The following is a 21,175-nucleotide window of genomic DNA, read 5'->3' as shown; positions in this document are numbered from 1 at the left end:
GACCAGTTAACATGGCCATTATTCAAATTTACACACCAACCGCTAAGGCTGAAGATTAAGAAATTGAAGATTTTCACCAACTTTTGTGGTCTGAAATTGATCAAACGTGCAAACAGGATGCATTGATAATTACTGGTGATTGGAATTCGAAACTTGGAAACAAAGAACAAGGACAGGTAGTTGAAAAAGCCTTGGTAATAGAAACAATGCTGGAGATCACATGATAGAATTTTATAAGACCAAGGTCGACTTCTTTTGAAATACCTTTTTTCAACAACACTAATAGTGACTAAGCACTTGGACCTCCCCAGATGGAATACAAAGGAATCAAATCGACTACATCTGTGGAAAGAGATGATAGAAAAGCTCAATATAATCTGTCAGAACAAGGCCAGGGGCCGACTATGGAACAGACCATCAACTGCTCATACGCAAGCTGAAGTTGAAGCTGAATTAGAACAAGTCCACGAGAGCCAAAGTACCACCTTGAGTATATCCCACCAGAATTTGGCAAATACTCTCAAAGCAAAAGTCAGCTTCAGAGCCCTGAGTTCCAACCTTCAGGGAGTTTTTGGCCTCTTTGGAGTTCTTTACTTTCCTGCCTTCTTACTATGTCTTAAGAAGGCCATTTACATAATAAAATCTATTAAGAAAACATTCTGCATCCCACTTTGGAGAGTGGCGGCTAGAGTCTTAAATACCAGCAAATGGCCATCTAAGATGCATCAATGAGTCTCAACCCACCTGGACCAAAGGAGAATGAAGAACACTAAAGACACAAGGTAATTATGAGCCCAAGAGACAGAAAAGACCACATAAACCAGAGACTACATCAGCCTGAGACCAGAAGAACTAGATGGTGCCTGGCTACAACTGATGACTGCCCTGACAGGGAACACAACAGAGAACCCCTGAGGGAGCAGGAGAGCAGTGGGATGTAGACCCCAAATTCTCATAAAAAGACCAGACTTAATGGTCTGACTGAGACTAGAGGGACCCCAGTGGTCGCGGTCCCCAGACTTTCTGTTAGCCCAAGACAGGAACCATTCCCAAAGCCAACTCTTCAGACAGGGATTGGACTGGACTATGGGATAGAAAATGATACTGGTGAAGAATGAGCTTCTTGGACCAAGTAGACACATAAAACTATGTAGGTATCTCCTGTCTGGAGGGGAGATGAGAGAGCAAAGGGGGCCTGAAGCTGGCCAAATTGACTTGAAAATAGAGTGGAGGGAAGGAGTGTGCTGTCTCATTAGGGGGAGAGCAATTAGGAGTATATAGAAAGGGGTATATAAATTTTTGCGTGAGAGACTGACTTGATTTGTAAACTTTCACTTAAAGTACAATAAAAATTTTTTAAAAAAAGGCCATTTAAACATTTTATCCATCATTTTAAATTGTATTAATTGGGACGGTCAGCCAGGGTATCTAGACTTCCACACAGCCAGAGACAAAAGCTGCACAACTAAGTTCTACCATTTAATTATTTTCTATTTTTCCTGGTTATTTGCTTTGATGAAAAACAAAAACAAAAAATACTACTTGGTTACTTAAATCTAAGGCTTTCTAACCCAATTCATTTCAGCGAGTGTTCACTGAAGATCTCCTAGTTCCCAGTACTGTGGGCCTAACTTAGAATGACAAGACATAGCCTCAGCTAACCCCAGCCCCAAATGTGGTGAATAATAGCTAAAAATGATGGCTAACATACCAACTACCCAGAAGGTAGGCCAGCCAGTATGCTAAGCTTATTGATAGCTATTTAATTAATGGAACTATATTATGAGATAGATATAATTATTACTAGCATTTTATAGATGAGAAAACCAAGGCACAGAAGATTAAGTAACTTCCCCAAAGTAACATAGTTGGTAAATTGGATCATATCCAGAATGTCTGGCTATGTAATTTTGAAAAGTTACACAGAAAAATTAGAGACTACAACACTAAACAACATGAGATCACATGAGGACTGAGAGTAGGAAAAGGTCCCATGTAATGTCAGCTGAGGATGTTACGCTGCTGTTGTTGTTAGCTGCCATCGGGTCAACTCCAACTCCTGGTGACCTCGAGTACAACAGAACAAAATGTCGCCTGGTCCTGCATCACCCAAATAAGCGCCAGCAAGTTCTAGTCCATCATTTTCGCTACTGTGCCAGTCTCTCTCATCAAGGGCCTCCCATACTCTCATTGGTCCTCCACTTCACCAAACATGATGTCCTCTTCTAGCGATTTGATCCCACCTGCTTCTGTGTTCAAAGCAAGAAAGTCAGACAATGTTCTGCTGTGATTCATAGGGTTTTCATTGGCTGATTTTCAGAAGTAGATCACCAGGCCTTTCTTCCTAGTCTGTCTTATTAGACTGGAAGCTCCACTGAAACCTGCCCACCATGGGTGGCCCTGCTGGTATTCGAAATACTGGTAGCATAGCTTCCAGCATCACAGCAACACATGAACCACCACAGTACAATAAAGTGACAGACAGGTGCTGGAGAAGTGTTGTAGAGGGGCCAGTTTATAGGTAGACTGGATTTGGGCTTCTCTGCATCATGCAGTGATGACTTTCTTGTCCTTCCATACAGGTGCTATGTATATGGCCATTGGACACTTGCGATGCCTGCCCCAAGCTGAATGGGAACATTTTGCTCCTCTTCTCTCCTAAGAAGAGCTCAGAGTCCTCACCGAGACCCTGATCATCCCACCCGCCCGCTGTGACTTCTGATGCTTTTCTAATAAACCTCCTGGGCTTCTTATAAGTCCTTTCACAGCACAGCAGTCAATAAATTGGGACTCAGTAGTCCTGAAAACCAGGGGAAAGCCATGAGAAGCTGCTGGCAGCTCCACCAACTCTGTCTGAGGCAAGCAGTGTTCTCAGCTTCGTGCCTCTGCTAATGACATTTTGGGAAAAGCCAGTGTGAGAGAGAGGATAAATCAAAAGATTTTTTTTTTTAAATAAAATAACTGATAAAGAAATGAGAACCCAATAACTACCAATTACAGAAGCAAGAGAAATAATAAAGTGGAAAATGTACAAAGCAAACAGTTAAGGCTATCTTATTAAAACAATACTTGCTACTCAGCAAGCATTAATTCTCACCACACAAGGGCAGTAACTGTTTTATCATCTGAATTTTGCTCATTATGAAAATGACACAGAGGGAGTTAATAAGCTCCTCCAAGCTCTAGGACACGTCTGAGCCCAGATTAAAAGTTAGCCACGCTCACTCTCAGGCTGAGATGTCATCTTTCATTAAACTCTAAATCAGCTCAGAGCACATGTCATGTTTATTATTTTTCTTGAACCATGTGACTGACTCCAGAGTATCTTTGGGATAAACACATTGATTAAAAAATAAATACTTTAAAAGTGTCTTTTTTTTTTTTTTTTTTAACCCAGTGGACCAAAATATATAAATCAGGACTATTCTGGTCTACTGAGTACAAATGTATATTTAGATGTAACAAAGTATCTGTTGAAAATATCTTAGGAAAGTAATTACTTTACAATAGACACGGAATGTCGTTTAAACGCTTAAAGCAACTGATCCATTTTAAAGACATAACTTACATGAAGAGGCGCAAGTATTAATTACCAGGATGGAAGCTTGCTTGCAAACTTAGATTCTAGAATGAATGTTTACAGACCAAGGCATAAACATCAGAAAAGTATAAGATAGTATAATGGAAGTTTTAACTGTCTAAACCAAGGGCTCACTTCTAGACATCAGCATTACCAGAGATTCTCAAGCTGGGCTGAGTAGGTAAGGGTTGCTTCAGGCTTTACACCAAATTCCTCACCATTCCCCACCCCCACCCCGCCTCCTAACTCTCTGGCTCCACTCTGCTGTGATGAACAAGTTCAATACCTGAGTCCAAAACAGACTTTGAAAACTCAAATGCCTACGGAGAGCAAGCAGGTAATTTAATGAGTGTGGTACCTCTGGGATTCTAACTTGGTCATATTTAGTTTTCAGAACTGTATCTGACCCTTGGTCTCAGTATCAGGGACGTTAGGGAGTGGTGTGGACTGTGGCAAATCGGAGAGCACGGGTACTCTCTGAAGACATGGCTGCTGTCATGCCAGCTTGCTGCAGCCATGGGGCCATGTGGACCCATATTACCAAAGCATTTCACTTTCCAGGATAATCTCCAAATGTGGATCTATACGTAAAACTTCCTTGTTATTAAATGGTGGCAACTCATTACAACGAAAAGAAACAAATAACATCTGCAGGTCAACACTGTGTAAGTCTGACAAAACACAGCTGCAGGCTGAATCTGGCCTGTGGGTCTCCAGTTTGAGATCTGTCACTTACAACAATTTGGCAACAGAGCTCAGGCTCAGAGCTTGTACAAGAAGCCTGGGTTTGATTTTCTTACTAAGAGGCAGACAGGCTTGGTGAGCCCACAGATAGGGCATAATGTAGCTCGGTGGCAGTTCAGGTTGCAAAAAGGATTTGGGGGTGTTCATGAGGAAAAACAGAATGAAGCATTAATGGTGGGGCTTTAGTCATTAGCCAGAAGGCAGGAAAAGTATGCGCAGGCAGAAGTTTTTCCTGTGTTTGAACATGGGAAGCAGGACCTCAGAATTCCCACAGTCTGTGAGATGCAGGGTGATGCAGCCCTTGGGCAAAAGCTCTTGCAGTTCCCTAGGCTTTAACCAGAGGGGCCATTCAGTCTCCATCATCTGGTTTCTTTGCCTGCAAAACAAAATCCTCCCTCTGGCCTCCAGAGGGTGTTAAAGAGAGCCTGGTGGTGCCTGTAGCTTACTGTCTGTATCAAGAGGGAAGAAGTCCAGAATCCAAGACCACCAGCCTGAGCTCTGTTCCAGCTTCACTGTGTCTGGCCTCAGATGTCCCTTTTTCCTGTTTTCTTGCATCCTCTGCACTGTTCCCACTCCCACTGGCACAGCCATGGAGGTGCCTGCTCTTCCTAAGCCTTTCAAGGGCAGACTATTTAGGAATGGTCTGGCAAACATGCCTTAGAGTTGAGAGTCCTCAAGACAAGGATACTAAGGAAGGAACAAGAAGACACAGAGACACCCCATCACAAAGGAGTGAATATTCAGTTGCAGTGAGGGTCCAGGCACGGACCTCCCACTAACTGACACACCCAACCAACCAAATGGCTAATCCTTTCAGAGTCTGTGTTTTCTCACTGGTAAAACAGATGATCACACACACTATCTGGCCACATCAGATTGTTGTGAGTTAAAATAAATTAATTAAGCAAAGCACGTGGCTTTGATGGGAGCTTTAATAAAGGCAGTTATCATGTGCTCCCCTGTCATTTGGCCCTGACACCCCACCTCACCCTGAGATAGGAAAACAAAATATTTCAAACAAGAGCCAAAACAGGGAGCTAGAAAACTCCATTAGCCAGAGTCTCCATCACTGGGAAATGGTAGCTGAGTATCTAAGTTTATGTCGGACACTGTGCCACCTGGTGTGGATATAGGAAGAAAAACCATCACAGAGGGCCCTGGGGTCTGAGAATGCTGGCCACACATGTCCGCATGTCCTCACATCTTGCCTCTACTACTCACTAGCTATGGGACCTCAGACAAGTCACGTCACCTGTCCAAGCCTGTTTCTTTACCTGTAAAAGTAAGTACCGTTCAAACCCACCTGAGGCACCTCAAAAGACAGGCCTGGTGGTCTGCTTCTGAAAGGTCGCAGCCTTGAAAACCCTACGGAGCAGTTCTACTCTGCAGATGTGGAGTCATCATGGGTCAGAATCGACTCAACAGCAACTACCAACAACAGCAACTGCAGGGCTCTTCCAGATTTGGAGTTAGATGATCCCATGAATGGCAGAGCCAAGACGTGAGGCGGCCATTCCAAGGAGGGCACAGTCACCGCCATGCAAAGCATTCAGGCAGGCTACGTGGGGGGTCAGGGATGTGTTGCATCCATGAAAAATGGCTGTGACTGGCCTTGGAAACCCAGGGAGTAAGGCTGGGGTGAGGGCTGGGGGCTGGACCAGAGTGTTGGGTGCATCCAGCTCTCTCTCAGATCATCTAAGTGGGGCTCAGTTGTGGGTGGTCTCTCTCTCACTCTACTCCAAGTGTCTCTGATCCATGACACAGTGTTCCTAATGGATCTTGCTGTCAGCAGTGGGTAAGCACTGAGCTGATAGATGTCAAACAGCATTTGCATTTCTGAGATGCCTTCATCTGCTCCTTCTCCCAGGACTCTCCAAACCGAAATGTGAATTTTGGACTGATGGGTCAGCTCTGGACAGCCCCACTTCCAGAAGTTTCATGGAAAGCAGCAGTTATTTAATTATTTCCTGAACAGATGGTGCTGAACTTATTATGTAAAATAAACAAACAGCTTCTCAACCTTCTCATCTCGGAAAGGCACACAATTTTGTAAGAGAAATATTTGTCATTCCTTGGAGTTTAAATAGCTTTTACTCATTCATTCGGAGCACACTTCGCGATGAATTATTTTGTTCATTAGAAATTCTGCAGCAGACCAGCCCGAGATTTGGACTTGGGAGAGAGTCAGGAGGTTAGCATCTGGAATTTGATGTGAGAATCAAAACACACTGCTAGATTCATCCAGACTCCCCTTGGATGATTACAGCAGGGTCAGAATGGAGTCCCCAGTTTTGGGTTTCAGTTACAGGGACATCTGTAGCTATCAGAAAATGCTGCAGAACCTTCTGTCTGGGGAGCTCTGTATTTTAGGGGTTACTGTAATACAGCACCCGACACAGGGTAATGAATGGATTTTCTGGTTCTCCCTGGCTCTATTCTAAACTGTCATCATTTTAAACCATGAAATATGTCAAGTGATAATTAAACCTCAGCACAGACAGGTACTGTGAAATGATTAACTTTTACCGTTGCCTCCACACACATTTAGAATATTCTGGATCCCTGAGGTATGGAATCATTACACTGACAGATGAGAGAAAAGTTGTCTTCAGAATAATTTCTTTTTGAAAGAACCAAAACAGGACTAAAAATGCTGTGCTATCTTCTTGGGTTTTAATTTGAAAACTTCTGCCATAAACTCATTTTTAGAAAGGGAGCCTGGTGGAAGGAGGATAGAACTAACAGTCATATTTCCGGCTCTGCCACAATTAGCTGTGTGACCTGGGGCAAGTCCCTTGCTATCTCTGAGTATCAGTTTCCTCATCTGTCAAATGCAAATGGTAATATCTTCACTAGAGCTAACTCACTATAGCTATATTTTTCTTGAAAGTGTTAAACGAGAAAGCTCTTTGAGAGCAAAAAGCAGGCTGGTAACACTATCGAAATAGAAGATGTTATTATTTTAAATTCTGTATAAAGAAGGAAAATGATATGCTAGCACAGCCTTACAGACCTGCTATCTTAAAACAAAACAAAAAAACCCCTCAACTCTAGAAGCGTGAGAGGGGAGAAAGAGGAGGGCACTCGCCCTCAGGCGCAATTTCAAGGGGGCACCAGTGGTGTCACTAGGGGGTGAGGTGGTGCAGACCACACAGGGTGAGACTGTCAGAGGGGTAACACCACATGGATCAGAGACATGTCCAAGAACAAACCATGGAGGACTTGAGTTGCTCCAAAAAGTTCATGTCTCCTTCAGCCATGTTTCAGCTTAGCCTCTGCTTCCGTGGCGCTCGGTATCTGTGACAATGATTCACCAACCTGGAGGCACCACTCACCCCACTGCCTTGCCCAAGCGCCCCTGAAGCCCACCTGTCAGCCTGCCTGCCACCCAGGGCCCAGGACGCAGGCACTGCAGGAAATCGCTCATGGGCCATAGGTACAGCTTCTCCGTTTCAACGTCACTATTAACATTTATTGCTCTTGAAATTTGGCGTGGGAGGGGGCACGGTTTAAAGATTGCCCCTGGGCACTCATTACGCTTGCTACATGCTGCTCAACTCATTTTATTTTCAGCTGAAGTTTCTAAGCATGCGATTAGATCTGACCCTATCAGATAAACATCTCCTCTTAGCCACAGGACTGCCGTTTTGGGTCCAAATATTCAGTGACTCACACAAATGTTAAAAATTCAAATGAAGCAGCCAAACAGCTGGATGTGAGTGAGTACTGCTTCCAGAAAAAGGGAGAGCAAATAACTGCTAAAATTAGGAAACAAACAGATTGAAATGTATTTTTGCTCCCACAACTCATTTTCCAGACCTGTGATTTTTTTAAGACCCATTTCTTCTGAACTTGGAGGTCTCTGCTTCTCTCTGGCCGTGGCAGGGCCAGCTCCCTATCAGCGAGGCTCAGGGCCCCACCAGGGTCCCATGCAGCTGAGCACCAAGGTCCAGGGGCACCAGGAACGACATCTAATCTGCAGGCACTTCAACCTGCGGGATGATTCCAGGTCACATTTTTTAACATCTTAGTCGGAATAATACAAACATTGTTAAATTTCCATTGTGGTTGCTGTTGGTTGCCGTCGAGTCAATTCCAACTCATGGTAACCCCATGTGCGCAGAGAGAGCTGCTCCATGGGGTTTTCAAGGCTATGACCTTCCACAAGCAGATCCCCAGGATTGTCTTGAGGTGTCTCGGGGTGAGTTCAAACTGCCAACCTTTTGGCTACTAGTGGGGCACTTTACTGTTTGTGCCGGCCACCCAGAGACCTTGAATTTCCACAAAGAATGTGTTTCCCTGAACGATCTCTTGCCATTTTTAATTCTTTGATCAATTTCTTAGAGTTCAAAAAGTCTCCCCCTTTTTGTTTGTTTGCCTGCCTCAGTGGATATTTATCGTAATTAAATGAGACACTGAATGTGAAGAGGTCCCCATAAAGGACTTTTCCAACCTAAGGGGTTTATATTAAATGAGTGCAGCAAGCCTTTTGACCTGAAATGTCTAGGATGTATGGAAAAACAAAAAAATGCTCGTTAAAGAGTGGCTCCTGAACAACTCTGGTTGGATGTAGGGCCCAGTTTCCCTACCTCCTGCCAGCCAGCCCCGTTAGCCACCATCATCCTCTTCCCAAGAAAGAAGGGGCTTTCTCATAAAAACTGGAAAATAAAAGCACCTGAGGAGTTTCATCAGCATGAGGGGAGGAAGTGGTTCATTCACTTTTGGCCCTTGTGTTCTTTGGCTGAAGAGCTGAAGAAAGAAGAATGTGTTTGAGGTCCAAAATGAACATCAACACCTCACAGCTTTGACCAGAATATACTTGATGTGCCCCGCCAGGTCACTCCTGCCTCTACCATAGGGGATGGCAGTCAAAGAACAGGAGACCCCATCCCTGGAGACAGCTGTGATGAAAAGTGCTCTGTATTTGTTATCGAGGATATGGGTTCAAATTCCCACTCCATTATAAGCTTCTATGACCTTTAGGTTAAAGTTGAAATCACATACTTTGGACATGTTTTCAGGAGGGAATAGTTCCTGGAGAAGGACGTCATGCTTGGTAAGGCCCTACTGATATGGCATGTCATTAGGGCCAAAAGGATGTCCTCTGCCAAGAGAACCATCCTTTGGAGAAAAGACCCTGAGACCTAACCCTGAGCAGAACACTCGATGAGTTGTCTTCCAGGCCCTGAGGTCGGTTCATGTTACACAAGTACTCATGTACTCTATTGCTGACCCCCTTGAGGTGCCTGGCCATGGTGCAGGTACAGCCAGGTGGCCTTTGTGTCTACAGGACACTCATACATCTTCTGGGCTGACTACACTTCACTGACCTTCACACTCATTCGACTGTGTGCTCCATGGGGGCAGGGCCACTCCTTGTCACCACTGTACACCCAAGTATACTTCAGTTAGCACCCAATAAACATTAAAAGAAAAAAATATATAATGAGAATTGTACTCACAAGAGTTATTTCTCCATTAGAAATAGTGTCAAACTAAGTTTTCAGAGGTAGCTTTAGAGACCCTGGAGGGATAAGAGGAGAGCTGAGGGGCGGTGGTCTCCAGAGAATGGACAGGTGGACAATCACTGGCCTAGGTACACAGGTACATAGCATCATGCACCATCCAACCATGCTGATCACACTCAGACGCCTGGTTCAGACTACCCCACTGCTGGCTGTACCCTTGTCCTGGAAGGCTGTGCGTCACTGTCTACTTCCCAGAGAGTCAGTGGTGGTCTGAAATAATTTATGTGGCACATGTTCCCTGACTTTCTGGAGAGCTCAAGGCAAGCTAATCTTCCCTTTGCAGAAATGCGATGTTTTGCAAAAGGACTTCTTCACACAGGCCCTGAAACATTTCTTAGACCCCAATGGTAGTCCTGGCTAAGAGGCAGTATAACCAGTCAGGAGTCTGCAAAGAACCACTGGGAACTCCTGGGTGATGCAAACAGTTAATGCACTCGGCTGCCATCTGAAAGGCTGGAGGTTCGAGTAAACCCAGAGGCGACTAGGAAGAAAGGCCTGGAGACCTACTTCCAAAAAGTCAGCCATTGAAAATCTTATGGAGCACCTACTCTGATACACACGGGGTTGCCATGAGTTGGAATCAACTTGATGGCAACTGGTTTGGTTTTTAAAAACCACAGGTGGGTTGTGATGTGCAGGATTTCCCAAGCCCGGCTGCCTGATCCGCAATGGCTCCCCAGGACCACCAGGGCGTGCAGCCCAGAAGATACACACTATGGAGAGAAATGGAAGGAGGGTTCAGCAGGAGGGAACACCCAGAAGTGAGTGAGGCCGTGGCACAAGTCAGCAGGGAGGAAGCACTGACTGTTCTCACTAGTGTAGATGAGCTGACGCACCTTGCAGGTTATTTCCAGTTTTGCCTCTGCCTCCTCTGAGGCAGAGAGATTAAAGGTTTGTTAAGAGGTAATATGATCTGAAAAAAATGAGAAGGCCTTTTTAAAAAGAATTTTGAGAGATGAACTAACTCTGATGGCAAGAAAAGAATTAAAATATAACGGTCAGTTGGATTCTGTACCTCATTTCCTAATAAAAAAGACTGCTGAGCAGCAATGAGACAAAACAGACAGCAACAAATGATTTTTACATCACAGATAATTAACCCTGGACACTTGCTGATGGCATATTAATATTGCTGGGGCAAATGGCTTAACGAGGTTTGAAAAGAGCCTCGCTGTTTATATAAGAAGATAATTTCAAGAGCTCCTGAAAAGCAGAGAAACTCCTTGGGCTTTGGGGCCAGGTAAGGAGTGCAGATGACAAATGGCAACTTAACTCCAGCAGGGGTCTCAGAGCGGCAGCTTCCTGGGCAGGCCCAGCGGGAATGTCACCCCCTCCCAACCTAGGGCCTTGAGGGATGGGTGAAGTACACTTCAGGGCCATGGAAGAGCTCACCTAGTCCTTGGGATGGCAGTGGTTCATACCCTTTTGGCTACCACCTTTCCATTAGTTTGTCATACTGTGATGGCTTGCATATTGCTATGATGCTAGAAGCTATGCCACCAGTATTTCGAATACCAACAGGGTCACCCATGGTAGACAGGTTTCAGCGGAACTTCTAGACTAAGACAAAGCAGGAAGAAAGGCCTGGAGATCTATTTCTAAAAATTAGCCAGTGAAAACCTATGGATCACAACAAAACATTGCCCAACTCACTTGTTTTGGACACATCATCAGAAGTGATCAGTTGCTGAAGGGGGGCATCATGTTTTGTGAAGTACAGGGCCAGTGTGGGTGAAGGAGACCCGCAGTGAGATGGAATACCATACTAGCCACAATGATGGACTTGAACATGCCAGAGATCAAGATGCAGGACTGGCAACATTTCAGTATGTTGTATTCTGAGGTGACAATAAGTCAGATTTACTTGATGACGGCTATCTATTTATACCATTTTGGGTATCATGACCTCTTTGAGAATGAGAACCTTAAAAATTCCAGACAGGGACTCATGGCTACATTTTGTAGATGACAAACCCCAAGGAGACTTCTTGTCAAGCACCAGTCAGGACACAGGGGTCCAATACCCCGCCCAACTTACCAAGGCCCTACAGCTTTTCTGTCACAACCACAGAGATTTTAGATCACCTGCATGAGCATCTTTCAAGCACTCTTTAGCAGACAGACCCACAAGTTGTTAGAAAGAGCACAGTGCCTCTTTCAGGACCACTGTTAAGGAGAGTGGGCCTTCCACCAGCACTGGTGGGAACGAGCACAAGGCATCCCAGAGCTGTGTGGTCTACAGCCAAACAACCTGTAAGCCACTATACCTGAGATTTCACTTCTATGAGAAATGGAGAGACTTGATCCCTGCTCTCTCAGGACATGTACCTACACAACAGGCACAGAGATGCCCCTAGAGGACAGGCTACAGCCACCAGGTGAGAGGTGCTATGGGCCTGGGGGAGGAGTCACACTCCACCAGCAGCGCTGGTGGCTCCTCTTATCAGCCCTGAACTTTGCACGACTTTCTAACCTATATTTCTTCCAAATCACTAATCACTAAAAAAAAAAAAAAAAAGAGAATATAAAGTCAGCCAGGGGAAAGAAAGCAAGAGCACATACCCAGAGTCTGGAAGGCCTGAGAGCAAGGAAGATCATGCGCAGGGGCAGGAGTAAGAACCCAGGTTCACTCAGGCTGTCTTAGTCCATGGCTGGAGCTGCTCATGGCCACCCTGCTAGGCTGCGTGGAGGAGGCCAACAGGCCAAGAGAAAGAAGGAAAGGGAGGATATGAGAGAGCTCCTGTATCAGCTGTTCTTGAAGCCAGATCCACCCTGGGCCTTGGACTCTGCAGTTTCATATGCCTTCCAGGCTTAAGGCAGTACAAGCTGGGTTTCTACAGCAGAGTTTTAAACAGAGCTTGGAAATGGTTCCACCTGCTTCAATCATGGCCAAGGAAGTGACACTGGAAACGACCCGAATTTTTTAAATGTGCGTGAATTAGAACACTAACCAGAATGGGAAAAATTACGGGTAGAAGCCTTGCTAGAAACTTAATCTCCCTCTTAGAAAACAAGGGCAGCATACGCGTTGCATAGTGTTAAGGATTGAATTGTGTCCCCCCAAAATGTGTATCAGTATGGCTAGGCCATGATTCCCAGTACTGTGTGATTGTTTACCATTTTGTCATCTGATGTGATTTTCTGGTTGTAAATCCTACCTCTATGATGTTAATGAGATAGGACTCAATCTACAAGATTAGATTGTGTCTTGAGTCAATCGCTTTTGAGATATAAAAGAGATAGGAGGGCCTCATATCACCAAGAAACAAGAGCCAGGAGAATAGCGCATCCTTTCGACCTGGGGTCCCTGGAGCTGAGAAGCTCCTCGACCGGGGAAGATTGATGACAAGGACCTTCCCACAGAACCAACAGAAAGAGAAAGCCCTTCCCTGAGGCTTTCAGACTTCTAGCCTTCTAAACTGTGAGAGAATAAATTTATCTATGGTAAAGCCTTCCATTTGTGATATTTCTGTTATAGCAGCACTAGATAACTAAGACACATAGCCACAAAGTCTCTTGTCAGTCAGATTTTGTACAGAGTCAGAAGTGGCAATGACCTACTCAAAGATGGAGGCCAACCTTGCTGCTTTGAAGGTGTGTGGTTCTCCTCATTCCTGGCAATAATCCAATCTCAAGCATCAGGTACCTGAAAGGGCTCACTATGCCTCTTCCAAGTCACCCATTCCAGGGCTTTGACCCTTAATTTTTCCCATTCCAATTATAGTTCTGGACCACCCAAATAGTAAAAATTCAGGTCTGTTTCAGTTTTGCTTCATCAGCCATGAATGAACCAGTTCAAACCAGTTCGAAGCCCTGGTTCTAACACAGTCTATACTATTAAGTTCCTTTTTTTTTTTTTTTTCATATGAGGTCGAGCGATTTACCCAAAGTCATACTGCGGGTAAGTGGAGAGGTGGGATTCTACTGGCTACCAATTGGATATGATGAGAACAAGGTACCAAACTGTTGTACTCAAATGGAATATGCAGCCAGCCTACTGCAGTCCACTTCCCATTCAGCCCAGGGTCAAAAAAATAAATAAATAAAATAATAAAACCAGCTGTCATCAAGGTGATTCTGACTCATAGCAACCCCACATGTTGCAGAATAGAACTGGGCTCCACAGAATTTTCACAGCTATGACCTTTTGGAATTAGATCACCAGGTCTTTCTTCCAAGGCACTTCTAGATAAGTTCAAACCACCACTTACTGTTTGCACCATTTAGGGACTCCTGCAGCCTGGGGCAAGGAGGTGCAATTTAGTTTCCCAGCACTACCCAAATAGAGCCAATTTCTATGAGGTCAGGAGTGGAAGGAGACAGATGCCACTCCTAGTTTTTTCAGCCCAGCAACCACCTTAGGAGAACAAACACAGCTCCGCTGTGTTTAAGTGAGAGTGGGTTGGGCAGGAAATACCATCTCTCTCCCCAGACGGTAGTCTTGAATTGAAAGGGGCCCATTACCCCAGGCACTGTCAGGTCTGGATGGCTTTTAAGTTCTCTACATCTGCAGCCATTAAAGGAGTTGCATCAAAAGAACCTAGGAGTTTATTAATCTGTTTCATCGAAGAGAGTCAGCCACTTCACATTATACCAAGACAGATTATGCAGGCAAATGTGAGATCTAGAAAACATCTGCTAAACAAAATCAAAATTAATGGTAAACAGAATGTAGTTCTTGATAGCTGAAGTTCACCCAGATGTAGAGAACTATAAAGAGGCTATTAGAGGCGGCTGCCAATTAAGTATAATTCCAAAGGGATTTCAGAAGTGGGATTCTCACTTCACAGTCAGGACTGGCAGGTCATGTTTATTTAGGAGATCTGCACTGCTAAGGAGCAGGAGCCACTCTGGCTGTGTGTGTGACTGTCACTTTCTTCTTTCCTTTCTCCTGAAAACAGCAGCGTCCCCTCACAGCCCTGTTGGAAGCCAGGCCAGGCCTTTCTGGGCTGGAACATGTGAGTGAGCCATTGTTTGGAGGGCGGATAATGCAATGTGACATTGGTTCCCACCCCAAGACTCACAGTCCCTAATCACAGCACAATCACAGACATCTGGAAGAGCTAGTAGATCAGCCTGTGCTCCTAGGAGATGGCTGACAAGGATAGAATTATCCCAGACACTTGCTCGGTTCACTCAAGTGTTCTCTCATGGCTGTAATTCAATGTGATGGGATCAGTTAGAAAAAAGTACTGGTCTGAGCAGATGAATTCTGGCAGTTACAATCACCATGAGTCCTGGAGTAGACACAGGAGTCTTTGAGAGGTGAGGCTGGCACCTTCTGCTGAAGCTTCAGAAAAGGTTGAAATTAAATTTTAGGCATCTAGAGGCGGAGCCAAGATGGTGGAATAGACAGATGCTTCCGTCGAGCCCTCTTTACAACAAAGACCCAAAAAAACAAGTGAAATGAGTATATTTGTGACAAGCTGGGAGCCCTGAGCATCAAAGGCAAGCTTAGACAATGAACAGAGGGTCAGGGAAAGGAAGAGACCGTTCAGAAGCGGAGAGGAGTTACCAGACCTGAATCGTGGGGAGCCCTTGGGCACCGTTCCTGGAGCTGCAGCAGCGGTGGTGGTGGGCTGGTCCTAGCGTTTGGCCGCAGTTTCCTCAGGGAGAAGCAGCCAGCCACACAGCCCACTCGCACCTCCAGAACCTGAGCAGAAGGGCACTCTCGGCAAAAGCTAAGTACTTGTGTATATTTTACCGCACCCCCCCCACCCCAAACCCAGCTTCAGTGGCTGAATCCCCAGGCCTGAGATAGACCCTGGTGAGCACCTGGAGCCGTCCTCCCAGCCTTGGGGAAGGAAAAAATTTGCGACTGGGGGGAAAAGATAATTTGCTAGCTCCATTAACTGAGGGAGCTCAGTATAGAAGCAGCTCCTGTCCAGGCATAAACCGTCCGTGGACCTTGAGCACCTTTCCCTTCTGCATGGACCTGTATGGGCCTATTTCAGGAGAATAGGCCCTTGTTGGCAAACTCCAACCATTTCAGCGGTGTGGTGGAGAGGTGGGTGTTTGATGTTTGACATTGCTTTGCCTATTAAACAAGGTCCTCACCTACCCACAACAAGGACCTAAGGACTGGTGGCTCCACTTGGGTCGCCCAGCCACCTGCGACAGGAATCCAGGTATAACTGGTACCTTCCAGTCCTTACAACAAAAACTTTGGGGGTGCCCATGGTCCCTCTGCAGAGCCCACCCACCAGCATGCAGTAGGGAACAGAGACACATTTTCCTCAGAGACACTTGGGGGTCGGATCTCAGCCCCCTGCCTCATTCAGAGTGTGACGCCCTGCGGCAATCATATACTGGTATATACGCCAATCACCCCTGCCCCTTTAAGACTGCAGGACAGAGCCTGTACCACACACTTGATATCAGCTACCTGGAAACCTGAGGTGAATTCATATAAGAAAACTGATAAGACTCCTAGACTGATATAGCTGATAACAGCTCTAGCCAGCTGGGGACAGGACACCAGAGCTCCAAAGGCGAAAATAATCAAGCTAGCTCACTCAAGCAACCCATAGGGGTATACCAAAATAAAACAAAGCAAGCAGCTACGACACAGTAAGCAAGTATAAACTAATACAATAACTTACAGATGGCTCGGAGACAAGAGTCGATATCAAGTCACATAAAGAAACAGGCCATGACCACCTCAACAGGCTTACAAAACAAAGAATCCAGGGATCTTTTAGATGAAAGGGCATTCCTGGAATTACCAGATGCAGAATACAAAAGTTTAATATACAGAACCCTTCAAGACATCAGGAAGGAAATGAGGCAATATGCAGAACAAGCCAAGGAACACACAGATAAAGCAACTGAACAACTCAGAAAGATCATTCAGGAACATAATGAAAAGTTTAATAAGCTGGAAAAATCCATAGACAGACAGCAATCAGGAATTCAGAAGATTAACAATAAAATTACAGAATTAGATAACTCCATAAAAAGTCAGAGGAGCAGAATTGAGCAAGTAGAAGCTAGAATTTCTGAACTCGAAGATAAATCACTTGGCACTGATATATTTGAAGAAAAATCAGATAAAAGAATTTTAAAAAATGAAGAAACCTTAAGAATCATGTGGGACTCTATCAAGAGAAATAACCTACCAGTGATTGGAGTACCAGAACAAGGAGGGATAACAGAAAATACAGAGAGACTTGTTGAGGATTTGTTGGCAGAAAACTTCCCTGATATTGTGAAAGATGAGAAGATATCTATCCAAGATGCTCATCAAACTCCACATAAGGTAGATCTTCACAGAAGGTCACCAAGACATATTACAATCAAGCTTGCCAAAACCAAAGATAAAGAGACAATTATAAGAGCAGCGAGGGATAAAAGAAAAGTCACCTACAAAGGAGAGCCAATAAGAATAAACTTGGACTACTCGGCAGAAACCATGCAGGCAAGAAGGCAATGGGATGACATATTTAAAAAATTGAAGGAAAAAAATGGCCTGCCAAGAATCATATATCCATCAAAACTGTCTGTTAAATATGAACATGAAATTAAGACATTTCCAGATAAACACAAGTTGAGGGAATTCATAAAAACCAAACCAAAACTACAAGAAATACTAAAGGGAGTTCTTTGGTTAGAAAACCAATAATATCAGGTATCGACCCAAGACTAGAACACTGGGCAGAGCAACCAGAAGTCAACCCAGAGAGGGATATCCAAAAAAAAAAAAAGATAAAAAAAACCCAACACAGGGTAATGGCGATGTTATTATATAAAAGAAGACAACATTAAAATAATAAAGAGGGACTAAGAAATGTAATCATACACCTTCCATATGGAGAGGAAGATACAGCAATACAAAGAAATAAAAGTTAGTTATAAATTTAGAAAAATTAGGGTCAGTAATAAGGTAACCACAAAGGAGACAAACTATCCTACTCATCAAAATAAAATACAGGGGAAAAATACAGACTCAGCAGAAACAAAATCAACAACAACAAATATGAGGAAAGGACAATATATAAAGAAAATATACTCAGCACATAAAATCAAGTGGGAAAAAGAAGCTGTCAATACACAAAAAAAGACATCAAAATGATAGCACTAAATTCATACCTATCCATAATCACCCTGAATGTAAATGGACTAAATGCACCAATAAAGAGACAGACAGTGGCAGAATGGATTTAAAAAAAAGATCCGTCTATATACTGCCTACAAGAGACACACCTTAGACTTAGAGACACAAGCTAAAACTCAAAGGATGCAAAAAAATATATATATCAAGCAAACAACAACCAAAAAAGAGCAGGAGTAGCAATATTACTTTCTGACAAAATAAACCTTAAATTTAAAGCCATCAGAAAGGATAAGGAAGGACACTATGTAATGATTAAAGGGACAATACACCAAGAAGATATAACCATATTAAATATTTTTGCACCCAATGACAGGGCTGCAAGATACATAAAACAAACTCTTTCAGCATTGAAAAGTGAGATAGACAGCTCCACGATAATAGTAGGATACTTCAACACACCATTTTTGGTGAAGGATAACCCGAATAAGAAATGAGATGGGCGATATTAAAACAGACCCAACTAAAATTGAAAGAATCATATCAGATTACTATAAAAAACTATACTCAAACAAATTTGAAAACCTAGAAGAAATGGATGAATTCCTAGAAGCACACTACCTACCAAAACTAACACAAGCAGAGACAGAACAACTGAATAGACCCATAACAAAAGAGATTGAAAAGGTAATCAAAAAACTCCCAGTAAAAAAAAAGCCCTGGTCCGGACAGCTTCACTGTAGAGTTCTACCAAACTTTCAGAGAAGAGTTAACACCACTACTACTAAAGGTATTTCAGAGCATAGAAAAGGATGGAATACTCCCAAACTCATTCTATGAAGCCACCATATCCCTGATACCAAAACCAGGTAAAGATACCACAAGAAAATTATAGACCTATAACCCTCATGAATGTAGATGCAAAATCCTCAACAAAATTCTAGCCAATAGAATTCAACAACACACCAAAAAAAATAATTCACCATGACCAAGTGGGATTCATACCAGGTATGCAGGGATGGTTCAACATTAGAAAAAAAAATTAACGTAATCCACCACATAAATAAAACAAAAGACAAGAATCACATGATTTTATCAATTGATGCAGAAAAGGCATTTGACAAAGTTCAACACCCATTCATGATAAAAACTCTCAGAAAATAGGAACAGAAGGAGAATTTCTCAACATAATAAAGGGCATTTATACAAAGCCAACAGCCAACATCACCCTAAATGGAGAGAGCCTGAAAACATTCCCATTGAGATCGGGAACCAGACAAGGATGCCCTTTATCACCACTCTTATTCAACATTGTGCTGGAAGTCCTAGCCAGAGCAATTAGGCTAGGTAAAGTAATAAAGGGCATCCAGATTGGCAAGGAAGAAGTAAAAGTGTCTCCATTTGCAGATGACATGATCTTATACACAGAAAACCCTAAGGAATCCTCCAGAAAACTACAAAAGACTTATACAAAGAAAACTACAGTACACTTCTGCAAGAAACCAAAAGAGACTTACATAAGTGGAAGACCATACCTTGCTCATGGATAGGAAGACTTAACATTAGAAAAATGTCTATTCTATCAAAAGCGATCTATACATTTAATGCAATTCCGATACAAATCCCAACAACTTTCTTTAATGAGATCAGGCGCTGATCAGAAATGTCATAGCTAAAAACTTTTTCCCAGTCTGTAGGTAATCTTTTTACTCTTTTGGCGAAGTCTTTGGATGAGCATAAGTGTTTGATTTTTAGGAGCTCCCAGTTACCTAGTTTTTCTTCTATGTTCTTTATAATGTTTTCTATACTGTGTATGCCATGTATTAGGGCTCCTAACATTATCCCTGTTTTTCCTTCCATGATCTTTATCGTTTTAGATTTTATATTTAGGCCTTTGATCCATTATGAGTTAGTTTTTGTCCATGGAGTGAGGTATGGGTCTTGTTTCATTTTTTTGCAGGTGGATATCCAGTTATGCCAGCACCATTTGTTAAAAAGACCGTCTTTTCCCCATTTAACTGTTTTGGGGCCTTTGTCAAATATCAGCTGCTCATATGTGCATGGATTTATGTCTGGATTCTCAATTCTGTTTCATTGGTCCATGTATCTGTTGTTGTACCAGTACCAGGCTGTTTTGACTACTGTGGCAGTATAATAGGTTCTAAAGTCAGGTAAAGTAAGGCCTCCTGCTTTGTTCTTCTTTTTCAGTAATGCCTTATTTATCCGGGGCCTCATTCCCTTCCATATGAAGGTGGTGATTTGTTTCTCCATCTCATTAAAGAATGTCAGTGGAATTTGTATCGGAATTGCATTAAATGTATAGATCGCTTCTGGTAGAATAGACATTTTTATAATATTAAGTCTTCCTATCCATGAGGAAGGTATGTTTTTCCACTTATGTAGGTCTCTTTTGTTTTCTCGCAGAAGTGTATTGTAGTTTTCTTTGTACAAGTCTTTTACATCTCTGGTAAGATTTATTCCTAAGTATTTTATCTTCTTGGGGGCTACTGTGAATGGTATTGATTTGGTTATTTCCTCTTCGGTGTTCTTTTTGTTGATGTAGAGGAATCCAAGTGATTTTTGTATGTTTATCTTGCATCCCGACACTCTGCTGAACTCTTCTATTAGTTTTAGTAGTTTTCTGGAGGATTCCTTAGGGATTTCTGTGTATAAGATCATGTCATCTGCAAACAGAGATAATTTTACTTCTTCTTTGCCAATCTGGATGCCCCTTATTTCTTTTTCTAGCCTAATTGCTCTGGCTAGGACCTCCAGCACAATGTTGAATAAGAGCGGTAATAAAGGGCATCCTTGTCTGTTTCCTGTTCTCAGGAGGAATGCTTTCAGGCTCCCTTCATTTAGGATGATGTTGGCTGTTGGCTTTGTATAAATGCCCTTTATTATGTTGAGGAATTTTCCTTCTATTCCTATTTTGCTGAGAGTTTTTATCATGAATGGGTGTTGAACTTTGTCAAATGCTTTTTCTGCATCAATTGATAAAATCATGTGATTCTTGTCTTTTGTTTTATTTATGTGATGAATTACATTAATTGTTTTCCTAGTGTTGAACTATCCCTGCATACTTGGTATGAATCCCACTTGGTCATGGCGAATTATTTTTTTGACATGCTATTGAATTCTATTGGCTAGAATTTTGTTGAGGATTTTTCCATCTAAGTTCATGAGGGATATAGGTCTATAATTTTCTTTTTTTGTGGTGTCTTTACCTGGTATTGGTATCAGGGATATGGTGGCTTCATAGAATGAGTTTGG

At 43.1% G+C, this 21,175-nt stretch overlaps 1 protein-coding gene across 1 annotated transcript in view; it reads right to left on the bottom strand.

Moving 5' to 3' along the window:
* FSTL4 (follistatin like 4) overlaps positions 1-21,175 on the bottom strand; it is a 495,961-nt gene that overhangs the window by 406,026 nt on the left and 68,760 nt on the right. Inside the window, exon 4 of the mRNA XM_049872391.1 lies at positions 10,335-10,347. Within this exon, the coding sequence (XP_049728348.1) occupies positions 10,335-10,347 (13 nt within the window). The remainder of the gene's footprint in view (positions 1-10,334; positions 10,348-21,175) is intronic.

The sequence above is a fragment of the Elephas maximus genome, chromosome 2 (assembly GCF_024166365.1).
Source record: "Elephas maximus indicus isolate mEleMax1 chromosome 2, mEleMax1 primary haplotype, whole genome shotgun sequence".
NCBI lineage: Eukaryota > Metazoa > Chordata > Mammalia > Proboscidea > Elephantidae > Elephas > Elephas maximus.
Note: the sequence above shows the minus strand (reverse complement) of the source record. Positions and strands in the feature narration are given on the sequence as shown.